A 16,800-nucleotide genomic window follows, 5' to 3' on the forward strand; every position below is an offset into this window, starting at 1 on the left:
GTTATTAGTTTAGGTAAAGGCCCTGTTGCTTCATAACAGGTGTCAGTTTTGAGGGAATGACTCCAAATATGATTTTGGAATAAGAAAGGATGTAAATAACGAAAACATAATATAAATTATAGAGTGAGTCTGCTATAAAACACAGAGCACGCAGAAATCAAAACATACTAGCATTTACTTCTACGCATCACTGACTTTAAAAACAGCAGACAACTTGAAACATACTATTTTCCTTGAAAACAGAAATGTTTTTACAAAACCAAGTATTTATCATTCACTTTTTTCCTTGCTGAATTAGCAGACATTAAAAAAAGCCTTAACTTATGTGTATGCGTGTTTCCTTTTTCAGCTAAATTTTTAAATGAAATAAGTTTAAATGAAATACATTTATATGTATTGATGTTTCAATACATATAATATAGACTGATCACATTGGGGTAATTAGCATATCCATCATCTGGAACATTTATCATTTCTTTGTGTTGGGAACATTCAATACACTCCTTCTGGCTATTGAAAACTATAAGGTATATTGTTGTTAACTACATTCATCCTATGATGCTGTAGAATGCTAGAATTTATTTCTCTGATCTAGCTGTAATTTCGTATCCTTTAACAAATCTCTTTCTATCCCTGCCACTTGCCCCTACCCTTTTCAGCCTCTAGTATCCTGTTCTACTTTTTACTCCTACAAGATCAACCCTTTTTAGCTTCTGCCTGTGAGTGAAAACACGTGGTGTTTAATTTTCTTTTCCTGACTTATTTCCCTTAACATCATGTCCTCCAGTTCTATCCATGAAAGCCACGAATGATAGGCTTTCTTTTTCATGGCTGAATAATAATCCATTGTGTGTTTATCATGAGCAGACTCATAAGGAAAATAAACCTTCACAGAAATGGGAGAGTTTTCGAAAAGTCTCTTCTCAAATCTATTCTTTTGAGATCAGACTAGATCGGGCGCATTCAGGGTGGCATGGTGGTAGACGCAAATCTATTATTTAGCCTTCAACTTGTGTGGCTTCAGGCATGTTACCCAACCTAAGTCTTGGTTGGATAAAATTAGAGAAAATTAGGGAAATATTAACAACATCATCCATCTCTGGAAGATACTGGGCAGCTGTTCAACCAACGTGTTCCCCCAGAGTCTGATGTAATCTGTTGACTCCATCTTGAGAGAAGACGCCGGGAAAGAATCTGGGAGGGGCTTTGACCAGGGACAATAATGTGGAGAAGAGGGAGATGGATGTGCGGAAGGGTAAGCTTGAGCTGGATGCTTGGTGGTGTTGACTTGCTTCTCCTCCTCCTGATGCTGGTATATATCAGTGTTAGGTGATAAATCAAGTAGTTGGATATCCAAGTCTATACTAGTCTACACCAGGATTCTGCTAGGAAGAAAGCTGCAGGAAGCAGGAGGCTGGAAGTCAGAAGCAGGATGCAGAAAGCTGCAGGACTGATTAAAAAAAAAAAAAGGTTTCTGATTTTCCTGAAACCATGAAGGAAGATTCAGGGAAACCCAGTGCCTGGTATTTGGAGTGGTCTCAAGGCTTTAACCATCTACCCTGAGGAAGAGGTTGAAAGAAATATTTGTCTCATTATGTATTAGTCTGTTTTCATGCTGTTGATAAAGACATACCCAAGACTGGAAAGAAAAACAGGCTTAATGGACTTACAGTTCCACATGACTGGGGAAGCCTCACAATCATGGCAGAAGGCAAGGAGGAGCAAGTGACATCTTACATGGATGGTGGCAGGCAAAGAGAGAGCTTATGCAGGGAGACTCCCCCGTGTAATACCATCAGATCTTGTGAGACTTACTCACTATCGCCAGGACAGCATGGGAAAGACCTGCCCCCATGATTCAATTACCTCTCACCGGGTCCCTCCCACAACATGTGGGAACCTAAGATGAGATTTGGGTGGGGGTGTGGCCAAACCATATCACATTACACGTTTAGGATAGAATTCAGTGAATATTTAGTAATTGATTCTGCCTCATTCCGTGTTTAAGATAGATGTGGCTGGCATAGAAAACATTTTTGGGTGGTGTAGGTAATTTGAAACAGTGTAATGAGTTTACATGCTTTTTGAAAACCTTAGATCTTTATGAGACCTTAATGAGTCAGTCTGGGAGTATTGTCACCTTGCACATATTTGTGTTGGTTCTCAAAACAGGGTGTGTGTGCATGCATGCGCTTGCATGTTGTTTTGAGTACACATATATGTTTATGTGAGTGTCACTGTCCCTTATGCCTGAGAAAAATAATCTGTTTTTGCCTTTCCATTCTAATTTGACACATCTGGTGCAAAATATCAGGGCTAATTCCAAAATGAAATAGGAAGACGATCTTCTCATTAAATGCCATCAATGCTTAAACCTTGTCTTCATACTTGATTAAAAAATGTTCCAGTCTTTGCCACTAGCTAGCCAATTATTCCTTTTTTCTTATTAAGGAATGCAGCAGTTGAGACATCTTCCCCCGTGCTCCTTCTCTCTCTCTCTCTCTCTCTCTCTCGAGGGGTGTGTGTGTGTGTCTAGATAAATATATCCTCCTAGGAATAGTGGCAGAATAGCTGACAATAAACGTCATTAGAAAAGAGTCAGAGCAAAACATCCCTGCTTGTGAAAACCTATTGTCAAAAACTAAGATAGGCTACATCTCTTTCTAAAATTTGAGAGAATGTTTTTCCAATACCACTCCATAACTATAAATTCAAGAAGGCCAGACCCCATTTTTAAAAGGTACTTTACTGTTGCCTGTTTTGTATTATAACTTGAAATCAGAACTTTAAACTGTGTTCTTGAGTTCTTCCAGATGGGATGTGGAATGGTTTCTCAAACTGTGTTTTGTATGATTTTTAAAAAGTTCTACCAACAAAAAGGGGGTAGCGAGCAAACAAAATTTCAAAAAAATCACATTTAGTCAATTAATGTGGGATATGCCCCATACTTCCATCTCCCCTGAGCGTTTCAATTCATGTTAGCATGGTGAAGGCTCTGAGTTCTGCATTATAGAAAATCGACTTAACTTTGCCTAATTTTGTAGTTTCCAAAACGTTTTGACTGACTGCTGAGCTCATTTATCAAAGAACACTTATTAACATCATCAAAGACACTATAGAATTTTAAACATGGGGATATCTGAGCAAGAGCCCCACCGTGTTGCGTATAGATCTGAATTCACTTCAAAAGAAGTGCCTTTCTCCAGCGTTTTCGCCCAGTCAAAATACAATGATGTGCCATTCTACATGAACTATTGTCATGATATCTGGTTTTCAGTGGCCACCTCTTTGTTTAGTTTTTGTTTTTGTCTTTTCTGACAGGGTTAAAAAAGCAGGTCCACTTAATTACAATGATCAGTTGGTGACACATGGATCTTTGAGCTTTCTGTGGCCTTGTGGAGACACCTGGGCAGAGGCCACTTCTGTTAGGTTAATACACCCCCCTTCCTCATCCTGCTATGAGAGTCATGCTGCTGTCAGAATCCACCTGCTCTGAGTACAGTCCTATCTATTTAGTGTCAAAAACACATAACTTCAAAATTAACTCTGGAAATACTTTCTAAAACTCTTAAAGTACAGTATTTATTTTTAAGTTCAAATATTAATGTGTATTTGAGTCCAATGCACATTAAAGTTTGAGAATTACTGAGTTAGTCTAAATGATATTTCATAGAAAAATAGACTACACTTAACTAGCAAATGTTTTGTGTTTAATCAGATTGGTTAGACATGCCACCTTTTGTGGAAATAATCTAAAGAGTTACTCCAAATATTATTTTTATACTAATTAACAAGAAGTGACAGGGTCAGAAAAATACATACTCTAAAAATAGTACACTGGGGAGTCGAAGTTAAACACTTAAAAATATGAGTCAGAGATATTATGATTTTAATTTGTAGACAGAAAAGACTTCATGCATTTTTGGTTGGGTAAGTATACTTCTTGGGTTTCTCCAGTCCTAGTGAATCAGGTCAATTCTGGTATTATTATTATTATTATTATTATTATTTTTTTTTTTGAGACGGAGTCTCGCCCTGTCGCCCAGGCTGGAGTGCAGTGGCACGATCTCCGCTCACTGCAAGCTCCACAGCCTCCCGAGTTTACGCCATTCTCCTGCCTCAGCCTCCCGAGAAGCTGGGACTACAAGTGCCCGCCACCACGCCTGGCTAATTTTTTTTTTTTTTTTTGTATTTTTAGTAGAGACGGGGTTTCACCGTGTTTGCCAGGATGGTCTCGATCTCCTGACCTCGTGATCCGCCCGCCTCGGCCTCCCAAAGTGCTGGGATTACAGGCGTGAGCCACCGTGCCCGGCCAATTCTGGTATAATTATTAACAGCTCCCTGTGAATCACTCTAAAAATTGTGCTGGTTTTGAAGATATATGATTACTTCTATTAGGTGATGCCCACAAACGCATTCCAAAATATGGACTAGGGACCTTCCATTCTAGGTCTTATCTATAAGAGAATAAAACACAAAGCAGGCAGAAAAATCTATGAAAGGCACTAACGGAATGTCTGGTATTCAAGCAAAGATACTCAGTTACCAAATCTCCATTGGTGAGTGGGGCTAGATAGAGATTCCTCAGGTGTTTCTGCTTGCCGGCATAGTTTACTCCGGTTGCTTTTCAATATTCAACTGGTGCACGCCCTATGGTGTACTGGAAAATGCTCATCTTGATGGTCAGGGGCTGGGCAACATCTGTTGTTAAATATTTTGAATGTTACCTGTTATTGAACCTCTCTAACCTGCATTAGCATATCAATAGATTTCTTGATTTGGTGATGATTCAATGACATATGACTGTCCCACCTGGGGTAGTTAGGATTTTAAAGCCAGCAAATAAATTTAATAACAATAATTGTAAAAAAAATAGTGCTGCCAACTCTTGTTGAAAGTTTACTATGTTTGAGAAGCTGCTGTAAGCACTTTAAGTATATTAACTCTTTCAGTTTTTGCAACCCCATGATATAAATACTATTATGGTTCCCTTTTTTACACATGAGAAAACTGAGGCACAAGCTAAAAACATTACCTAAGGCCACACAGCAGTGGTGATGTGAATTTGAAATAAATTGAGACTGATAAAGGCTTCATGGCTTGGCCCAAGGAATTCAAAAATAAGGCCACTAAATTTGAAAATGATCACAAGGATGCTCATATAAATTTGGACCTATTTGGACATAAATTTAGGTCCAAAATACTATGTTGGACAAAGGGATTGTAAACCCATTCAAATAATCTCCATGTCCTAGTCTAGATTTTGTTTTCAAGTCTTATCCACAAGATCTTTAGAAATATGTCCCAAGAGATCATATAACAGAATTGGCTGTTACAAATATATTATTACAGCCATACTTAATTAGTAAGGAAAAATAATATATGCACATTAAAGTGTATTTGGAAGGGAACTACCACTTACCTTCCAATTGCCACTTAGGAATATTTTAAACTGTATTAAATAGTAGATAAATATGTACTGCTTTAAAAGAAGTTTATTATATTCTCTTAGAGGGGAAGAATATCCAAGTCTGAAAGTGAACAAATAGGAAAAGTCTTGGGCTTGAATTTACCTTTTATATTTCTGCAGTGTGACATTTTTGGGAAAATTTACTTCTGAAACAAGAGAATTCTGAAAGGGAATTTCTTTTATTAGGAAGCCTTAATAATAGTAAAAAACAAATTTGGGAAAGTGGCTATAATATTAGAATTAAAAGTGGCCCATTCTCTATGATAGGTTCTATCTCCAATTCTCTAGTTAATTCTTGTGGAAAAAATTTCAGATAATTTCTCATTCACACTTTCTAGAGTCATGTGAAGTCTCTAATTTTATGCATGACTCTCAATTAAATTCTCCAAGAAACTGTTAAATCATCAACAGCAGTATCACAGAAACTGTTATGTACACACCATTTTATTCCTTTTGATTAAACAAATATGAGGACCTACTATGTGCAAGCCACTGTGTTGAGCTTTGTGGAGAACATAAAAATGAATGAGATTTTGTATCTGCTCTTAAGAGATCTACATTCTAGTGAGCTAGATATGTATGTAACTAATATTGATACAAGGTCCATGATAATATTTAAGGTTTACAAACAAATTTATGAGAAGCAGGATAGTTTACTACTCTACGGGGTGAATTGTAATGAAGACAGGAGAATTCAAGAAAGGTGAAAATACGCATGCACCACCCCCCTCACTTGTATTATCTATTATAATTTCTGTCATTGTAATGTTTGCTCAGATAATTTATTTTTATTTTTTATTTTTTTTTTTTTTTGAGACAGAGTCTCGCTCTGTCGCCCAGGCTGGAGTGCAGTGGCGCGATCTCGGCTCACTGCAAGCTCCGCCTCCCGGGTTCACGCCATTCTCCTGCCTCAGCCTCCCGAGTAGCTGGGACTACAGGCGCCCGGCTAATTTTTTGTATTTTTAGTAGAGACGGGGTTTCACCGTGGTCTCGATCTCCTGACCTTGTGATCCGCCCGCCTCGGCCTCCCAAAGTGCTGGGATTACAGGCGTGAGCCACAGCGCCCGGCCTGCTCAGATAATTTATGATGGAAGAAGGAAGGATGGGAGCGGGGGAAGGATGGAGTAAAGGTTCTAGTTAGGGTAAGAAAGATATTGAGATTGACTTTGAAAAATGGTCAGGATTTTCATGTACAGAATAAAGAACAAAATGATTGTGACAGCGTGAGGGCAGAATGCTTTAGACCAGTGGCACTTGGGAAAGGACAAATAACTGAGTCGGGCTATAGAGTAAGGTACAGGCAGGGTCTAAGGAAGCACAAAAGGACCAGGAATATCATACAAAGTGGTTTGGGTTTTACATGTAGCCGGGGGCATGATTGGAGGTTTCTGTGTACTCATTTCATTGTAGTCCCTAGCTTAGGGTCAAGGTCATGATGTGGACCAAGCAGCTAGCTCCAAACTGCCCTCCCTGTTGCCGTGGTTCCAATCCCTGCTCACCTTGCACAGTTCCCAGGGTTCCCATGACACCCTCTGTGTTCTCTGGACACACCTGTATCCTACCTACTCTGGCAAAGAAAGTCCTCTGCTCCAAATTCATGATATGGGAGGCAGCATGGTGGGTAGAAAATGCATGGGCTTTGGTTTCAGACAGATTTGGCTTCCAAATTCTGGTTCCAGCTTTTGGGAAACTGATTCAGCTATCCAAACTTTCTGAGCCTCAGTTATCTGCAAAATTGGGACGATAACACTGACGACTTTTTAAAAGTAATAATGAGAGATTACTTTACACTCATTGAACTGTTGAAAATCAGAAAGAACAAAAATAACAGTTGCTGACAGAAATATGAACTGATATAGCCTGTTGGGAAAGCAATTTGTCAACATCTATTAAAAACACATACTCCTTAAAGCAGAACTCACATTTCTGGAATCTTTCCATACAAATAAAAGCATCAGCATATAAGGATATGTGTGCAAAGAAGTCTATTGCAGCATAGTCTATGTGGCAATAGAGTGGAAAGAAAGTGCTTGCTTATCATAGGAGAATGGTTGAATAGATTATGGTACAGCCAAACTATGGAATATCATGTGAGCTTTAAAATGGATTAATTAGATCTTTGCACAATGACTGGCAGAGATTTCCACCAAGTTTGGCTGCCTGTAGCAGAGCAAGATTTAGCAAGGTATGTGGAATATAACACAATATTTGTAAAATAAACATATATATATTTAATAATGACTAAAAAAATTAAGCCTCCTACTGTGTAACCATGAACACCTTGAAAATCTTTAAATGGACTGAATTACTTTAATGCTTAATATTTTTGAGGTAGGTGCTATTATTGTTCTTATTTTACGTATGAGGAAACTCAAGTTGAGGAGTAGGAAGACTAAATAATTTGCCAAAGGTCACACAGCTTGGTCAGGGTAGGATTGGAATCTGGGCCCAAGTAGTTGGAAGAAGAGACTAGACTCTTAGTCCGTGTATTTTACTCTCTGAGTGATTGAATGGTGAGGAGTACATAAGCAACAAAAAGAGAAAAATTGCATTAAAATCATACATTTTACATAAAGCTTTGTATGTTCATATATTCAGAAAGAGATGCATGATAGTCTCCAAAATGAGAATGGTAGTTATCTCTGGGTGCTGTGATTATATGTAATATTTTTTACTCTCTTCCATTATTTGTATTTTGTGCAATAAATATATTAATTAAACAATCAGAAAAATAAAAAAACATTATTCATTGTAGAAAACACACAAATTTGCATGCATTCACATTTACTAAAATTTTCTTACCGAAATGATGATGATCATTTTACAAGGTTAAAGGGATGTTTCTGGTCAGTATGGAATTTAAAACTGAAACCACAGAAACAATTCAAAATTGAGACTGGATAAGAATTATAAACATTTATTTACTGGAATACACAATTAAATGATGATAGACTGTCAAAAGATGCGGGAAGAATTTTTAATGTACTGTTATATTTGAAAGACAGGTTCAGACTTGTATGCATTGCAGAATACCCTAAAAAAAAAAACCCTCCATATATGTATGAGGTTAACTAGAAAAACACTGAGAGTTTATATATCAGCATATTACATATGCTTATTTCTGGGTACTGGGGTTATGAGTGATATTTTTGCTTTCTTCTTTTGCTTATTTTTTTGTATGTAAAAACACACATTACTTTTAAAATAAGAAAATATATGTAAATAATAAAAATATTTTAATCTTTTCTCTCATAAATCAATAAAATCCAGGAATTTGTCCTGAGGAACTGATCATAGATACACACAAAGATTTATCCAAAATGTAGGCACTGCATTTCTCTATTATTTATACTAGGAAGAAAACTGTAAATAACTAAGTTATCTAACATTAGGGCACTGGCTATGTAAATTGTGGGACAACCAGATGATAAAATATTACGACATCAATAAAATTCATGCCTTTGAAGAACTTTTAAAGACATGGGTAAATATTCACAGTGTTACTGTTAAATGAAGAAATAGAATAAAGACTTTTATTTTCCTAAAATTTAATGCTTAAAGGGAAATGGCTATGCTTTCATTCCTATTTTTTTGCATTACAAAATATTTTACAATAAAGATACATTATTCTTATAAGTAAAAATAATTTTATATTAAAAATATGATAAATACTACCTTTTAAAGAGATTGCATAAGCTTAAGTAGGTATTAGCTATGGCAGTTAACAGTAATAAAATCATTCTCCTATCCTCACTTCCCACACACACACCTTTTTCCTCTCTCCTTCTCTGAGTCTCAGGTTACCCTTTTGAGAAACGAAGACTACATTGTTATAAATGTAAAGCATTGTGTACAGGAGACACTCAATGCATCTTCTTTCCCCTTCAGTATACCAGCAGAGGACGGCCACTTTCATTCTACACTTAAGGCTCCTACTATCCAAGAGGGATAACTCAGGGATGCTCAAGCGTATTCAGACCCTCTATCAATGCAGATCCAGGGCAGAGCACAACTTTGTCCTCGCTCTGATGAGTGAGAGGGTGAGGATGCTTGGTGGGGGATGGTGAACACCAAGAATGGGAATAGGACAAAGAAAAATTAGCCTGGAGAGTCTCGAGAGGAATTTCATTGGCAGCCTTGGTTTTGTTTCTCCTCAACAGTTCAGGCGAAGAACAGAAACAATGCCATTTTTCAGAACAATTTTGAGTCCACACCACTGGCCAGGCCTACAGTGCTCAGTGGTTGGAATAATTTGTGTTCTCATCTCTTGCACATTCCTGAATCCTCTTCCTAGTACATAATCTTTCTCTTTTGTTCACTTTGGCAAGGCTGACTCTTGGCGCTAGCTTTCCCCTTTTCCTACAGTAATTTTGACTTCTAGGAGGTTTGAAACTAGATTAAGTGTTAAGAAACCCTTTGCCAGGTGACAATCCATTTCAAAAATACCAAAAACAGCAATTGTATGACTTACATGGTGTTCCAAAGGAATACAAGCTCGGGTATGCACCTGAGTATTAATTGATTTTGTTGTTAATATTAATGAGCATATGATTTGGCCTAGTTGACCTTCAAATTTAAATTAGGTACTGATTAAATAATAAGGCAGGTGAATTAAGATGAGTTTAAACAGCACTTTATTTTCCCCCAGAAAGCTGCCTTGACCTTGGCTCTGGGTGAAAATAAGCTATTAGAAGTGTTGAAAAAACTAGAACAGAGCATATTGTTTATCTTAAGGAGGTTGACTATATCTTAAATAGTAATAATAATAACTTCATAAAAGTTTCATCTGGAGTACTTGACATCCCTATGAATTTTACCTCTGTGTTTATATGCCCCTTTAATATGATTGCTTGTATATTTGTTAACTTAAATAGCCTTAATACTTGTACTCCTAAATTTGTTTTTAAGGATTTAAAGTGCAAACTACCATTAAATCAACAGAGTATTTTTAACCAGTAGAGAAAGAAGTCCTCAATAGATAAGTACACATCCTATTTCAGAAATAACCTCAGAACGCCTACCGACCCACAAATCTTTTCCCAGGCCAGCTTTACCTTGGAGTTAATTTCAATTCAATCCTGGTTGCCAAATCCTTGGCATGCATTCCGGATGAATTATTCATCAGCATTCTTCCTGCTAATATCTCATGCTCCCAGCTCAACTCCTGCCCACCCTATGGCTGTAATGACTCATTGGGAACAGGTGTCATCAGTGTGTAGCTCACAATCTAGCTCTTGATCCATGAGCCAGTCGGTTGCATCTCCTTCTGTTGGCAGCTGGCACAGTTAGCAAGTACATGGGGGTAAGCAGGCAGCAAGCATGGGTTCCTGGTTCCCAGTGGAAAATATGTCTAGAACATTAAAACAAAACTGCTGGCATAGAGGATACCTGGTTTACAATACTTCCTTTTGAAATTCTTCAACCTTCACATGACTGTTCGAATTTTTTAAATATCTGGTCTCCAAAGTGACATTAGCCATCTTATTTTTTGTTTATTTGTTTTCAATCTTCGCACCCTAGAAGATGCTAATTTCCTGTGGAAACTAAGGTTATAACAAATGTAAAGCCAGCCCACTGACAAGCAAAGCTGGAAATAACCAAATGAGTCTCAAAATTCTTGGGAGTTTTATTAGAAAGAGAAAAAAAGACCTGTCCATAATATCAGTGATTCTAAAGCCCAAGAAGATGCTTGGTCAGGATCAAAGTCTGAAAACAAACTCAAGAGAGCAAGGGCTTCTTCAGGACATTTGATCAGCAAAAATGTTCTGCCACTTAAACTGGAGAGTATAATGAGCATTTCTATAAGCAATCTTATAACTGCAGAGCTCTAAAATAGCCCAGATGTCACAGAGAAGAGATATTTCTGCATGAAAGCTAATAATGGAGAATGTTTGAAATGAATCCTCAACACATATGACTGCCTTTTAACCTTATCTTGACCTCAATCTTGAAGGATTTCAATTGATTTTTTTTTTTATTCTAAGCTAGGTATCTATCAGTCAAGACAATAGTTCCAACAGCATTAGACACTTGTTCTAAGCTGGTCTAAGCTTTGAACTGATAATCAACTAAAAACAGTGGTTTTCTGTACATGCTATTTCAGAAGAAAAAGGCAAAAATCATACCCTAGGCATTCTGTTTTTAATTGAAAGAAGACTGCATACTAGTTTGGATTTTAAAACATTTCTATATTCCCTAAGTAAATAGGTTAATGGATATTAATGGCTTATTTCAGTAATACTCATAAAACTTCACATTTAGGAACTGCATTTGTGATACATAACAGAACTCCTTCATGGAGTTACCATCATTAAAAGTTTTATGTTAAAAAAATCCTAAAAGTATTCCAAAAAATGAATCCTGGCATAAGAAATTAATGGTGTGAGTTCCTAAAAGCATCAAGAAACATCACAAACAGTGTGCTTCTGTGAAGGTGCGATATCTCCAAACTAAACAACTCAACAGGAAAAATCCCAGCCTGAAACATGGTCACATTCAAATTAATTTATCTCTCTTTCATGTTTCTTAAACTCTGCCACTCAACTTCATGACACTTTAAAATTTTTAGCACAAACTAAATGATTGGTATGACCAAAATTTTTGCTTAAGATGAACACCACTTTCTGTCTTTTCACTCTGATCGCATTTGATCAGATTTATTTATCTCCCTGAGATGACCTAGAGTTTCCCATCAGAGCCTATGTGGGTATTTGACATCAGTTATATTTTTAGATACACTATGTCTTAAAAAACAGTTAATGTACTCTAACTGAAAAATACTTTATCACTAAAATATGCCAATCATCATCTAAGCCTTCAGCAACTTGTAATCTTTTTCCTGGTGGAGGGTCTTGCCTCAATGTTGATGGTTACTACTGGCCACTCAATGTTGATGGCCACCACTTGGTTGCTCAAGGTTGAGGTACTTATGGTAATTTCTTTCTTTTTTTTGAGACGGAGTCTCGCTGTGTCGCCCAGGCTGAAGTGCAGTGGCATGATCTTGGCTCACTGCAAGCCCTGCCTCTTGGGTTCACACCATTCTCCTGCCTTAGCCTCCCGAGTAGTTGGGACTACAGGTGCCCGCCACCATGCCTGGCTAATTTTTTGTATTTTTAGTAGAGACCAGGTTTCACCATGTTAGCCAGGATGATCTCAATCTCCTGACCTCATGATCCGCCCGCTTCGGCCTCCCAAAGTGCTGGGATTACAGGTGTGAGCCACCATGCCTGGCTAGCTATGGTAATTTCTTAAAATAAGACAATGATGAAGCTTGCCACAATGATTGTCTCTTCCTTTCACAAAAGATTTCTCTGTGGCATGCAATGCTGTTTGATGGCATTTTATGCACAATAGGAATTATCTTAAAATTGAACTGAGTAAGGCCAGGCACAGTGTTGCTTGCCTGTAATCCCAGCATTTTGGGAGGCCGAGGCGGGTGGATCACCTGAGGTCAGGAGTTAGTGACCAGCCTGAATAACAAGGTGAAAGCTCATCTCTACTTTAAAAAAAACAAAAAGCAAAAAAACAACAAAAAAAGCTGGTTGTGGTGGTGCATGCCTGTAATCTGAGCTATTTGTGAGGCTGAGACAGGAGAATTGCTTGTACCTGGGAGGAAGAGGTTGCAGTGAGCCAAAATTGCGCCATTGCACTCCAGCTTGGGCAACAAGAGCGAAACTCCATCTCAAAAACAAACAAACAAAAAATTGAACTCAATACTCTCAAACCTGCTTCCATCTCAAGAAGCCACTTTCTTTTTTTAATAAATAAGATGCAACTTCTCATTTGTTCAAGTTTCTCATGAGATTGTAGTTAAGTCACATCTTCAGTCTCCACTTCTAGTTCTCTTGACATTTCTACCACATCTTTAGTTACTTCCTCCACTGAAGTCTTGAACCCCGCAAAGTCATCCATGAGGGTTGGAATTAACTTATTTCAAACCCTTGCTAATGTTGATATTTTGACCTTCTTTCATGAATATTCTTAATGTCATCTAGAATAGTCAATCCTTTCCATATTTTCAGTTTATTTTGCCCAGATTCATCAGAGGATGACATCACTATCTATGGCAGTTACAGTGTTAGAAAACATATTTCTTAAAAAGAAAGACTTGAAAGTCAAAATTACTCCCTGATCCATTGTCTGCAGAATAGATGTGTTAGCAGGCATGAAGACAACATTACATTCCTTGTACATTTCCATCATAACTCTTGAAAGACCAGGTACATTGTCAATAAGCAGTAATATTTTGAAAAGAATCATTTTTTTTCTGAGTAGGTCTCAACAGTGGGCTTAAAATATTCAGTAAACAATGCTATAAACAGACATGCTATAATACAGGCTTTGTTGTGCCATTTACAGAGCACAGGTAGGGTAGCCTTCGACTAATTCTTAAGAGCACTACGATTCTTGGAATAGTAAACAAGCATTGTCTTCAACTTAAAGTCACCAGCTGCATTAGCCCCTAACAAGAGAGCCAGCTTGTCCTTTGAAGTCAGGCATTGACTTCTCCCCTCTAGCTATGAAAATGCTAAATGGCCTCATCTTCGAACAGAAGGCTGTTTTGTCTACATCGAAAATCTGTTCCTTAGTGTAGCCACCTTCATCAGTGATCTTAGCTAGATCTTCTGGATAACTTGCTGCAGCTTTTACATCAGTACTTGCTGCTTCACCTTGCACATTAATGTAATGGAAACAGCTTGTTTCCTTAAACCTCATGAATTAGCCTCTGCTAAGGTCCAACTTTCCTTTTGCAGCTTTCTCACTTCTCTCAGCATCAGTAGAATTGAAGAAATCTAGTACCTTGCTCTGGACTAGGCTCTGGCTTAAGGGAATGTTATGGCTGGTTTGATCTTCCATCCAGACCATTAAAACTTTCTCCTTATCAGCAATAAGGCTGTTTCAGTTTCTTATCATTCATGTGTCCACTGGAGTAGCAATTTTAATTTCCTTCAAGAACTTTTCCTTTGAATTCACAACTAGGCACAAGACACCTAGATTTCAGCCTATCTCAGATTTCAACATACCTTCCTCACTAAACTTAAACATAGCTAGCTTTTGATTTAAAGTATGATTTAGTATGCAACTCTTCCTATCACGTGAACACATAGAGGCTATTGTAGGTCTATTAATTGGCCTAATTCCATATTGTTGTGTTTTAGGGGATAGGGACGCCTGAGAAAAGGGAGACAGACAGGGGAATAGTGGGTCAGTGGAAGAGTCAGAACCACATTTACTAAGTCAGTCCACTATCTTTTATGGGCATAGTACATAGCACCCCAAAACAATTATAGTAGTAATCACTGATCACAGATCACCATTACAAATAGAATAATAGTAAAAAGCTTTGAAATATTGTGAGAATTATCAAAGCGTGACACAGAGACATGAAATGAGGACATGCTGTTGGGAAAATGGTGCCAACAGACTTGCTTGATGCAGGGTTCCCACAAAACTTCAATTTGTAAAAAATGCAGTATTTTCAAAGCACAGTAAAATGAAGTGCAAGAAAGTAAGGTATGCCTATATTACCTTTTCATCTGGGGACTTGCCAATGAACCAGGAGACAGAGAGAAAAAGGACTATTTTGTTTTCCTTTAGATATATATTTTTTAATTCTAGCGTCCCCACATCAATGTCTCCACTACTTCTTCCTTCCTCAAATTGTCTTCTAAAGAGTAATTTCTTTTTTTTTTTTTTTTTTTTTTTTTTACTTTTTCTGGAAATACTTGGGTCAGCAACATTTTCTCAGAGTAACTGTCGACAGAATGGAGAATGATGCTCTTGCCAAAGATTTGTTTCTAAGGATGCCTTTCAAACATTTCTTTCTTTTTTGAAAAATGGTGCTCCCTGGTTGGTGGTTCTCAAATGCCACTCTTTCAAACCTTTTCCTGATGAGTGGCTGTAAAGAGCAGAACTGACTAATTCTGGTGTTTTAAATAAACGTCTCTAAACATAATTTCTCTGGTCATTCTCTCATTTCATAAATAGTTATTTTCCAAAGGAACAAATGTAAATGTTATATATATATGTGTGTGTGTGTGTGTGTGTTTTCTATAAAGGCTAGATATGCAATAAAAGAGAGTAGGTGGGATAGTCGATTGTATTGGAAACAGAGACACTTAAGAAAACCTAGTTATATTTGACTTGCTGCCTCGTTTTTCCATATAAACAAGCCCAAATGGTCTAAGAGTCTGCAATTATTAGATGTAGTTAGTGGCCTCATACCTTCACCTTTACAGTCTTCCACTGCCTCTTCGGAAGCGGGGCCAGGCACCGTGACAGTGTTGACACCATCTATAAAGCAGAAAAAGAAACACTGCCTCAGAGCTCATCCTTCCAGAAGTCAGGCTGTGGCTTTCCTGCCCTGCACCTCCCTCCACTCTCCACCACAGAATGCATGAGCCTGCAGCACGCTTGAATACACTGAATGCTCTTTGAAGGGGCTAGTGCTTTGGGAATCTCTTTTATAGTTAGTGAAACAGGAACTTTCAGTTAAGTCAGAGACGGGCTACAATCTATTTTTTGGTGAAAAACGCTACTTGTTGCTAGTAGTATCCTTTGGCATTTTGTTTCTTCCTCATTCCTCAAAGGATGGTATATTATTTTTCTTGGTAACAGATTGTGAAAGAAAGTATATCCTTGCAAGTTCTTACAAAGTGCTTTTGTGTGTGTGTTTGTAAAGTTTTTTTTTTCTTAGCACAGCACTACTGCTCCGTTATGCCAGGCTGTCAAACTGCAGGGAGCAGCTCTGATGGCTGTCAGCACAGAGGCCGGGAAGAAGGGGAGCATTTGGCACAGGGCACCAGCAGCCACCAGGAACTTTCATGTCACCCGAGAACAGAAGGGGAAAATGGGGACTAAGGACGTGGAACTCTCTGTTCCTCTCACAGCACCAATTAACCACATTAGAGTAGACCTCTCTTCTCAGTGTCATCAGCCCCTAGTGACTCTAGTCATGTTTGGCCTCCAGGATAAAAGCTAACTAGTCTACTCCCTCCCATTCAAACAGTAAATCTAGACAAGCAGGATTGCTAAAATCATTTGCAGTGTTTAATACCTGATAACTGGAAAAGGAATATACATACACACACACACACACACACACACACACACATACACACACACGTTTTGGACAAAAGATGGGCTAGAAAAGACGTGATCTGTGATTTGATTCCAAATGTGTGTTAGTTTTTATGCATACATGAGTTATCTTTAGTTCCATAACCCTGTTACTATAGAAAAAAGTATTTATAGAGTGTGTATGTGTATATATATATACACACACACACTATATATATAGTTTATATGTACAAATATATATAAACTATAGA

The 16,800-nt window shown here is 37.8% G+C and overlaps 1 protein-coding gene across 4 annotated transcripts in view; it reads right to left on the reverse strand.

The window, feature by feature from the left end:
* MACROD2 (mono-ADP ribosylhydrolase 2) overlaps positions 1–16,800 on the reverse strand; it is a 2,066,868-nt gene that overhangs the window by 96,847 nt on the left and 1,953,221 nt on the right. For all 4 annotated transcript variants that reach the window (XM_028828674.2, XM_015149520.3, XM_028828673.2 and 1 more), the window contains one exon: positions 15,695–15,763. In XM_028828674.2, coding sequence (XP_028684507.2) covers positions 15,695–15,763 — 69 coding nt within the window. The remainder of the gene's footprint in view (positions 1–15,694; positions 15,764–16,800) is intronic.

This window comes from Macaca mulatta, chromosome 10 (genome assembly GCF_049350105.2).
Source record: "Macaca mulatta isolate MMU2019108-1 chromosome 10, T2T-MMU8v2.0, whole genome shotgun sequence".
Lineage (NCBI taxonomy): Eukaryota > Metazoa > Chordata > Mammalia > Primates > Cercopithecidae > Macaca > Macaca mulatta.